Raw genomic sequence first — 10,662 nt, 5'->3', positions numbered from 1 at the left:
CGCAAACTATGTATCTGACAAAGGTCTAATATCCAAAATCTATAAAGGGCTTTGTTTAAATTTACAAGAGGAAAACAAATGACCCCATTAAAAAAGTGGGCAAAGGACATGAACAGACACTTTTCAAAAGATGGCATACATGTGACCAACAAGCATATGAAAAAAAGGTCAATATCACTGATCACTAGAGAAATGCAAATCAAAACTACAATGAGACACCATCTCACACCAGTTAGAATGGCTACTCCTAAAAAGTCAAGAAATAACCAATGCAGGCGAGGTTGTGGAGAAAAGGGAACATTTATACAGGGTTGGTGGGAGTGTAAATTAGTTCAACCATGGTGGAAAGCATATGACGATTACTCAAGGAGCTAAAAGTAGAACTACCATTTGACTCAGCTACCCCATTACTGGGTATATACTCAAAGTAATATAAATAATTCTATCATAAAGACACATGCATGCAAATGTTCATTGCAGCACTCTTCACAATGGTAAAAACATGGTCTCAACCTAAATGCCTATCAATGGCAGATTAGATAAAGAAAATGTGGTACATATACACCATGGAATACTATGCAGCCATAAAAAAATACAAAACAAGATTATGCAAGATTATGTCTTTCATGGGAACATGGATGGAACTGAAGGCTATTATTCTTAGCAAACAAACATAGAAACAGAAAACCAAATACTGCATGTTCCCACTTATAAGTGGAAGCTAAATGATAAGAACTTACGGAGACAAAGAAGGGAACAACAGACACTGGGGCCTACTTGAAGGTAGAGGGTGAGAGGAAGGAGAGAACCAGAAAAGATAACTATTGGGCACTGGGCTTAATGTATGGGTGATTAAATAATCTGTACAACAAACTCCCGTGACACAAGTTTACCTATGTAACAAACTTTCACATGTACTCCCCCAAATAAAATGAAGTTTAAAAAATTAAAAATAAAAAAGAGTAACTTTAAAAAATGCTTTTAATAAAGCAATTTTGACAGTCTTCCAAAATTGGAACCCACTTGCATTCATTTCCTGTGTCTGCTGTAACAACTTACCGCAAATCTGGTGGCTTCAAAGAGCAACTGTGTGATCTCACAGTTCTGCGGGTCAGAAGTTCAAACTGGCTTTCACTGGGCTAAAATCAAGGTATGGGCAGGGCTGTATTTCTTTTGGAAGCTCTAAAGGAAAGTGCATTTCCTTGCCCCTCCAGTTCTGGAGGCTGACTACATTTCTCAGCTCATGGTCTCTGATGGTTAACATTATGTGCCAATTTGACTGGGCTGAGGAATGTCCAGATAGCTGGTAAAACATTATTTCTGTGAGGGTATGTCTATAAGGACATTTCTGCAAGACATTAGCATTTGAATAGGTGACAGAGCAAAAAAAGATCTGCCCTCACCAGTGTGGATGGGCACCTTTCAATCTATTAAGAGCCAGAATAAACCAGAAAGGTGAAGGAAAGGCAAACACATTCTCCCTGTTTGGGCTGGAACATCATCTTCTCTTGTTGTCAAATATCAGAGCTCTTGGTTCTTAGGCCTTCAGGCTAAGACACCACCATCAACCTCTGTAGTGTCTCTAGCAGTGATTTCAGAAAGAAGGTTTTCGGACTCGGTCTGAATTACACCACCAGCATTTCTGCTTCACCAGCTTGCAGGTGGTTGGTCATGGAATTTCTCAGCCTCCATAATTGTGTGAGCCAGTGCCTGTAATAAATATATAAATATGCTATTGATTCTCTTTGTCTGGAGAACCTGGACTAACACAGCTCCTTCCTCTATGTTCAAAGCCAGGTGTGGAGTATATTCAAACCTCTCTCGCTTGCTCTCTCTCTCTCACTCTCTGCTGCTTCTGCCGTCACATCTCTATCTCTGACTCTGATTCTGACCCTCCTGCTTCCCTCTTATAAGGACCTGTGTGTTACATTGGAACTGCCCAGATAATCCAGGATAATCTCCCCATTCCAAGATCCTCAATCACACTTACAAGCTCTACATGCAAAATATATTCACCCCTCCTCAACATTCGAATAGTCTCAACCCTTCATACCACCATACCAGAAGATTTGGGATGGGCCATGTAATTCCCTGAAAATAGACTTTTGACCCCACTGGTTGTTATCAACTCCTGTTACTGAAAGGAATCTTGCACTGTCCTGTTCTTTCCTGGGGCCCTGGTACCTGCAGTCTTAGAATTTGCTGCCAGTTTCGACGGTGAAAAATTGCTTCAAAACATGAGCCAATCTGTAGCCTCTAGTCACTCAGGAGTCTCACATAGATTTTGTTTTGTTATTCTTTGATGGTCACTAGAATTTAAGTTTCCTTCTCGTTTCTGTAGTCTCTCTAGCATTGATTTCAGAAAGAAGCCAGCAGCCTGTGCTAGTTCACCATCTTGACAGAAACTGGAGGCCACAGGGGAAATGAGCATGAAAATGGTCCTGAAGCTAAGTGAGCAGTAACCACAGGAACAGAAACAGAGTCGAATAAGCAGAAGGAACTTCAGCTTATCCATCCAAAGGCACATCAGTAGGAGGGTGTACAAACACAAAATGAGAAAATACAGTAAACAGAAAGGCTTGAAAATAACAGAGAAGATATCTAGTATAACAGTAATAAAAATACCTCAGTAAATAAAATATTGAGACTCACAGATTGGATTTTTGAAAAAGACCCACAGCATAGTGTCTATAAAAGACTATCAAAACAAAAGATGCCCAAAATGTTTTTTCAAAAAAAGTTGGAAAAATGTTTGGACAAATTTGAACCAAAAAAAAATTAGTCTATCAATCTTAATCTATGGCAAAACGGAACTGAAAGCAAAAAATAAAGTGATAAGAAACGGTGGTAGATAGAAATCTTAAAAAAAAAAAAAAAAAAAAAAAAGAACCAAGATATCCCCTCAGGGATACACTCTCTGTATAATCTCCTCCCCTTGATTGTGGGTGGGACATAGAAATATAACGGAATGTCATTGCTGGGATTAGGTTAGGTTATAGGGCACAGGTGACACTATTTCGTAGATGTAATTCAAGTCTCCAATCCGTTGCCCTGAGAAAATATAAAGGCATATTTCCCTGCATGGACCTTACCTAACCAGTGAGTCCTTAAAGGAGAATCTAGAGAAGAGTTCTACTTTCAGGATGACAGAGTGGGGAACTCCATGGACCCATTCACCCAAGAAAATGCAGGAAACCCAGACTATAAAAAACAATCTTGAAAAAGAACAAAGTTGGAAGACTCATACTTTCCAGTCTCAAAACTTACTATAAAGCTACAGTCATCAGAATGGTATGGTACCAACATAAGGTTATATAGAGAGATCAATGGAATAGAATTGAGAATCCTAAAGTAAACTCATATGAGCTTGGAGGAGGACCCCAAGCCTCAGACGAGTCCACAGTCTTGACTGACGACTTGATTTCAGCATTATGAGACTCTGATCACAGGACCCAGATAAGTCTGACCCACAGAAACTGAGAAACTCAAATAATAAATAGATGTTTTAATCTTCTAATGTTGTGGATATTTGTTATATAGCATAGAAAACTAATACAGGAACAAAAATAAACAAAGGAAAAAATAGGACAAGAAAATACAGTCATCAAAACATTTATATATCATCATTGCAGTCTAACAAATGTCTAGCAAAAAATAAGAGAACTGCAGAAAAAAAAGATAAGTGACCAACATTTTATTTGATAGTTCTGAAGCCAAAAATTTTTAAGTCGAGAAGACAAAAAATAAGCAGAGAGGAAAAGACTTCAAGAGTACTCTAAAAATGTTTAGTATAAAATGCCACGCCCCACATTAAAAATTATAAAATTAAGGATTTTTGATCCACAGAAGACATAAAAAGTCAATAGATAAATGACAGTGTAGACAAAGACATTGGCCATGTCTGAATTAATACGTAGAACAGAAAATCAGTGTGAAGATAAACCTCATAGCCAATAGAACGTCCTGTATTTCTCAAAATCTGTTTTGAAGGACCAGCCTTTTTTGGCATTTCCAATCAATTACAGACTGTATTTTTAAAATATAGAAAATATAAAATATATTTTATATTTTAAAATAAATTTTAAAATATAGAACTAATTTGAGGTTATGTGTGATTTAGACGGCATTTTAGATTTTTCTAGCAATGCACAGGATGTAAGCCTGGGACATGTCTGTGTAAAATATAGACCATTGCAGAGATAATGGGTATCATCATTTAAAAAGCAGCAGAACTCTTCAAGTGGGGTGCTGCCAGGAGGCTGGAAGAGGAATGGGAGGAGGCCATTCAGGGTCTGTGGGGCTCAGAGAGCAGATGGGGCAAAAGATGAGTATGGCATGGCTGGAGACCAGACAAGGGGTTCTTCATGACAGATAGATTTGTTGCTTTGATCTGCTGATTGCATTCCTGGGCTAACAGGAGAAAGGAAATAAATAATAGCAGATTTGTAGTGGGTGATTTTGTTTTGAAAAAAATAACATTTCGGAAACATCAGAAAAAGGAGATAAGTGGCAGTTGCAAGTGTTCCTAAGCCTTTGATTTGTTCTTTACTGAATGCCTGTGGATCCGTGTGGTTGGAAACTCAAGAGTTAGAAGGGCAGTTGGTGATATGGGTAGTGGACTCGTTTGGCCCTGAGTTCAATTTCAGAAAATCCCAGTAATTAACCACAAGAGTAGCTCAGTGCCCTAATATGAAGATGGGGAGGGGGCTGTGGTGAGGGTTAAAGGAGATGATTTCAGTGACACATATTTTACAGTGTCAGGTGTGTTGGGACATAGCTCTCCTGTCTTTCTCTTCAGACTCCCTCACTCCAATGCTGAGGTTTCAGTTAAGTCCTAATTTTAGGAGGGGTCTCAGCAAACGCATTCCAAAGAGCCCTGCTGCTTCAAAACATGCCACCCGATAAGACGTAGAAAACATTCGGAGTTTGACAGAGATCTAGAATTTAGAAATATATGTCAATTTTGTGTACTATAACTTTCAAATAAATTTTTACTTCCTACTTATTCAGGGCACTTAATGACTAAGCCAAATTCAGAGAGATTTCTCCAGGACACAAGACAGATTCGTGGATTCTTCTGGCTGATCTTGGATATTGACACATTATTCAAAACTGTGCTAATTTGAGGTCATGATATAACTAACAAGAGTGGCAGGCACAAAATTTACTAACCCTATCAAAGCTGCTTCCGTAGCTCATGACTACTGGACACTATCAACTCAGTGAAATCTGCAATGGGGCCGTGTTTTTAATTTCTGTGAGAGCCGGAACTAAAGAATACAGGCCATGGACAAAATACTAAACTGCAGTAAACACGATTTCTAAAATGTTGGAGTACCTTAAAGAACCACTTCACAGCCATGGCCCCAAGCACTGAACACCTGAGGACCTCATGTATTTCCGATTTAGGCCCAAATTTTCTGTTGCTCTACAAATAGTGGTGATGCTTGATCCCTAAGAGAAATATAAAATGAAACCAGTGGGATTTTGTGTGGCTCAAGGTAGAAAACAACTGGCATATTGTGAAAAAGAGCAGGATGCCAGGCCTTCCTTGTGAACTTGGAATTGAAGGTAAAGGTGCATCCATCAGTGAGCAATGCTGACCAGAGCTCAGGGAGGGTGTGGTTGTGCTTGTCCGGAACAGTAGGCCTGGGGTCCATAAACAAGGGCTCCACCCCTCCCCACCTAAGTGCTCTCAAATCCAAGGGCCAGCAACAGATTGGTTTTGCTAACCATGCAGACACACCTTTGGTAATATAAATATATCCTATCAAATTTTGGAAGCATGTTGCACACAAATCCTGCACAGAAATTGGCTAAAGGACCAAAGCTGCCCCATCTTTTTGCCATGACAGATGGAGCTACCCAAAGCTGTTTCTGAAAATTCTGTCCCATAAGCCCTTATGGCAAATTCATGAAAATGAGCCAGCCAGGAAAAAGGCAGACTTCTTACCAAGAAATATTCATTCAAATCACCCCCCAAACCAAGGATGGAGGAGTAAAGACTCCTTAGCCCTTCTGTTCGGAAAGACTCCTCCAGAAACTGTTGCACTGTCTCTTTGTCCAACGCATGTCCGCCCACCACACCATCCCCTCATCTCTCTGCCCCTCCAAGGTTGATGCCCCACCAAGACCCCAGCAGAGAGGCGTGCTCATCAGGATGGGTGTCTGTCACCACAGTGCTTCTCCCAGGGGCAGGGAGTGATGCTGACAGCTATGAAGCCCTGGCTGGGTCCTAGATGGGTAACACAGGTATCAGGATTAGGTGGGGGCATGCAGACTGGAGCTGCCATCTTCTGAGCCCTGGAGAAGACATCGTTGTGATTCATGCAGCCCTCGGTGTCTGCAGAGGGCAGAGCCTCCTGTCAGCTTCAGTGACCTCCTCTGACCCCTGGGTCTGGGCCCCACCCCTCTGCTGAAGGGCCACACACTGTGAGCCTGTCCCTGAGATGGAAACAGAGGGGACACATGTGGCTAACAAAATGTTCTGCATTCTTTTGAGTAGATAGATGAGAGCATAGAGAAACTGGAGAAGGAAGAAAGGAAGGAAGGAAGAAAGGAAGAGAGGGAGGGAGGGAGGGAGGGAGGGAATAGAAGAATTAATGGATGGACGAATGAGCACACAAACCAACTGGTGGGAACCTTACAGTAACTGCCTCAAATCAACCAGGGAGTTTGATTTATTTAACACTCTACACCTGCAACCAAAGTAATAATGATGATAATAAATTCGCCATTGCTTATCAATGGCTTATAAACAATATAGGAGAGAGAAAACTGCTCAGGGACTCAGAAAGTGCTTTGAAATGCCTTTAATTCTGCCAGGCTGCACAGATCTAGGACTACAGACTGTCACACTCTGGAGGAAGAGGGGACTTCTGCTGCAAAAAACCATGGGCTCTGTCACCACCTTCTCTCCACACAGGTGCTGTTCAGGAGGGTGAACTGGGAAAACCAAGATCGAACATCTACTATAAAAGTGCAGCGCACCTGAAAAAAAAATTGTAAGACTCAAATTAGAAAATGTAAGCATTGAGAGCATCTAGCATGCAATAGAGTGTTAAGATGTATTAAACAATACAAAAATAAATCAATAAAAAGCAAAAACCATCACCCAGGAACAGGGCTTGAAATGCCTAAGGCTCCACCAGGACAACGGGCACAGGTGGTTTAATCCTCCCACCTGAGCCTGAGGATTTCCGAAGGGATGCCTGGTTGAGTCATCATCTGACCCCTGAAACATCCTGTCCACTCACAGCCTCCAAAGAGCATATGAGGGTGGATAAGCTGCCCCCACCCTGTGTGTTCTGGGGGAAACCATGGGCTTACTAAAGGGATGGCCCTGCCAGTCACCCACCAACTGAACAGCAGCTGCAAACCTACCCCAAAGGGAGGTTGCCCATGAGGCTGGGGGTTGGAGGGTGAGATCAGCCCCACTGATCCTGTAACTCTGATTCAGGGCATCCTCAAGCTCCAGGATCCCATCGATCACGTGTGGGTCATGGAAGGATGGTGTCAGAACTCAGACTGACCAGGACACATCCTTACCACACAGGAACTAGAGGGACAGGTTGGGTGACGAGAGAAACTAGACAGTCCTCCAGTCCCCAAGAACATGAGCAAAAGAAGAGTGAGGGCCACAGGGAGAACACTGTCCGCCTGGATCTTGAGGGTCTCAGGAAGGTACAGGGCTGGGACCCAAAGTGAGGGCTCCATCCAGAGACGTAGGCCTTGCGGAATCTGCAGGTACCTGTGTCCAGCCAGCTGGGCTGTGGGCTGAGGGCTCTCCCTGACATTGAGGGCCAAGCTCTGTCTGTCAAATAAATGCCTGCCTTCTGCCTTCACTAAGGGAGCCCTGACACCAGGTGGGAGAGGGCCAGGGACCCTCATTCTGCCCTAGGATCACCCCAGATGCCTTTCCTAAGCCTCCCCCCAAAGGCCTGCCTTGACATTATTTTTTATTTCTGAGAGATTCATGATTTGGGTTCATTTTATTCTCAAACCATTTTCTCTTCTGTGCCTTCTTGCAATGGGCAATTGTCAATGTCTTCATCATGTTTCTTACAAACTGTACGCCCCATCTCCAAGTCCATTAAATATATCAACGTCCATCTCTGTCAAGAAGAAATTGGAATGAGAAAAACAAAGAGAATCAAATAGAAAAGTTGCCAGAAGAGGTGAATGTTAATATTCATGCAAATAAAGATATATATATCCTGTGCAATTTTTCTTCTCTTATTTTTTATTTCAAGTTTCTTGTTTCAAATTTTTCTCTTAATTCTCCTTTTTTTTTTTTTTTTTTACAAAAACAGATATTCATTCACTATACCTAAAGCATGCACTAGAGTCTTTCCTGTAGAACTCTTCTTGATGTCTAATACCTAGCAGTCATATTGACAGGACAATGAATACACAGGGTGTGGACCATCACATGATTGAATCCTACACAGCAGTACAGGCAGTGTAAACAGAATGGCACTATCCCTTGGGAGATAGATCTAGATGGTAACCTGGGGTGGGGAGTCCTGGGGGCTGCAGTGTTGTGTCCTTTATGTGAGTGAAGACCGCACAAAAGTACTTGAGAATATTAATTGAAATAAATATTAAGGTTGTTTTTCAGTATGTTTATTAGGGTGCTATAAAAAGTTATTAAAAGTTATAGTCATTTCTGTAAATAGAGGTTCATAAAACTCGGGAAGCACCCAGAGAGAGAGAAATAAAATCCAACCAGGAAATCTTCCCAGGCTGGAGCTCACATCTCTGCTGAAAGTTGTCTAAAATGCAGACATCCCTTGGGGATAGCAATCCATGCAGGTGACAATGATATCCACTCATGCCCCTACACATTCACACACTCATGCTCCAACACATCAACACACTCACACACACTCATGCCCCAACACACATGACCTGCACACTCACACACTCATGCTCCAACACATCAACACACACACACTCATGTCCTAACATACACCAACTCACTCCCAGTCATGCCCCACCAACACACACTCATGCCCCAACACACACCAACAACACACACACTCATGTCCCAACACTCAACACACATGCACTCCTGCCCCAACACACACACACTCATGCCCCAACACACACCAACACACACACACACACTCTCATGCCCCAACACACTCACACACACTCCTGCCCCAACACACACACACTCATGCCCCAACACACACCAACACACTCACACACACTCCTGCCCCAACACACACGCACTCATGCCCCAACGCACACCAACACACACACTCATGCCCCAAAACCCAACACACACACACTCATGCCTCAACACACACCAACACAGATACCCACGCTCTGACACTAACACGCTCACATGCTCATGCCCAACAAACACCAACTGCACAGTCACACACACACTCATGTCCCAATATACCAACACAAACACACTCTCATGCCCCAACACACCAACTACACACTCACATCTATGCCCTGACACACACCAACACACACACTCATGCCCAACACAAGCCAACACACGCTTGCACCCATGCCCTGTTTGCAGGGGCTACCCTCATTAAGGAAGTAAAATAGAAAGCTGGAGCTCTCCTAATGATACCTTGTATTTAAATTATATGCATATTTTCTGAATTTGGAATGCCATTGCTCTTTCCTGCAGACCAAGGATCCACCCAGCCCTGGCCTGGCGCCGGGGAATTCACGGTTCATGGGGAGAGACAGCAGCTGCTCACCTTGTGCTGGCTCCGGCGTACCTGCAGAAACTTGTAGGCAAACTCGTCTTCCTGGTCCTCATTGAACTGAAACACAGCATACTCCACAGCACTGGCGAAATCCTTCGAGTTCTTATCAATGTCTACAAATTTGCAGCTGCAGACATGGGTTCTCAGCACGATGAGCCCCACAAGCAGGGGCACCTTCCACTGCATAGCTGTCTCCAGAGTTGGCACTGGAGGCCAACTCAGTGGAGGAGGAGGTGGCCACCACCACTGGTGACACCTTTCCCAGCTCTGACCCCACGTAGCACTGCCTAACAGAGGCGCTGAGCTGCTGAGCCTCCCTTTGACTAGTACTTCTGTCCAGTGCCTCTTTCCACTCCCCCACAGCGTTCTTCCCACTATCTCCAAACTGAAGGCCAGCAGAAGGTCACATAGCCTTGAACCCACAGGCATGTATGCTACACACAAGCCTGCACATTTTCAGGGCTGCCTCTTCTGGCCCTGGTCCAGCCCTGATAAGACTGGGGAGGAGCTCTCAAGCCCACCTGCCTTGCCTTCACGGGGCTGCATCCCAGGACTGGCAGAGTGATGGGAACGCTTAGGAATAATAATGAGCACTGAGTCCTGAGCAGTTAAGGGAAGAGCCATGTCTGCCTGTGACCCTGGCTGCAGTCCATGACCTCAGGGAGCCTCGGGAGGGTACAGCGGGGAGGGGCCAGCTTTGGGGGCCGGGATCATCCTCTCCACCCTCTCTGGCACCTGCTAGCCAACTTGCCACGTCCCCCTCCTGCTCTGTGGCCTTGCAATACCTGCTCTCAGCACAGGGGCCAGAAAGAAGCCAAATACAAGGCTAGAGCCCTGCCAGGATGGGTGTGGAAGGCAACCACAAACATGAGAAGGGACCAGGGGCTGGGAGAAGCCGTGGGAGCACTGGCCAATGTGTGTTCTC

The 10,662-nt window shown here is 43.8% G+C and overlaps 1 protein-coding gene across 1 annotated transcript; it reads right to left on the bottom strand.

The window, feature by feature from the left end:
- Positions 1-6,903: 6,903 nt before the first annotated feature.
- On the bottom strand, positions 6,904-9,923 carry LOC112632855 (probable cystatin-15). Its single transcript, XM_025398964.1, has 3 exons — positions 9,729-9,923; positions 8,004-8,114; positions 6,904-6,945 (listed from the first exon to the last, which is right to left on the bottom strand). The coding sequence occupies exons 1-3, from the start codon at positions 9,921-9,923 to the stop codon at positions 6,904-6,906; spliced, it is 348 nt and encodes a 115-aa protein (XP_025254749.1).
- Between the last annotated feature and the right edge of the window lie 739 nt (positions 9,924-10,662).

Source organism: Theropithecus gelada, chromosome 10, assembly GCF_003255815.1.
Source record: "Theropithecus gelada isolate Dixy chromosome 10, Tgel_1.0, whole genome shotgun sequence".
NCBI classification, from domain to species: domain Eukaryota; kingdom Metazoa; phylum Chordata; class Mammalia; order Primates; family Cercopithecidae; genus Theropithecus; species Theropithecus gelada.
This window is presented reverse-complemented; position numbering and strand designations above follow the sequence as displayed.

Excerpts from the sequence above, each read along its gene's own strand:
- LOC112632855 (XM_025398964.1), bottom strand. The coding sequence starts at position 9,923 with ATGCAGTGGAAGGTGCCCCTGCTTGTGGGGCTCATCGTGCTGAGAACC. Across the intron at positions 8,115-9,728 it reads TACGCCGGAGCCAGCACAAG|AGATGGACGTTGATATATTT; the intron begins GTGAGCAGCTGC and ends TCTTCTTGACAG. Across the intron at positions 6,946-8,003 it reads AAGGCACAGAAGAGAAAATG|TTCACCCTCCTGAACAGCAC; the intron begins GTTTGAGAATAA and ends TGGTTTTCCCAG.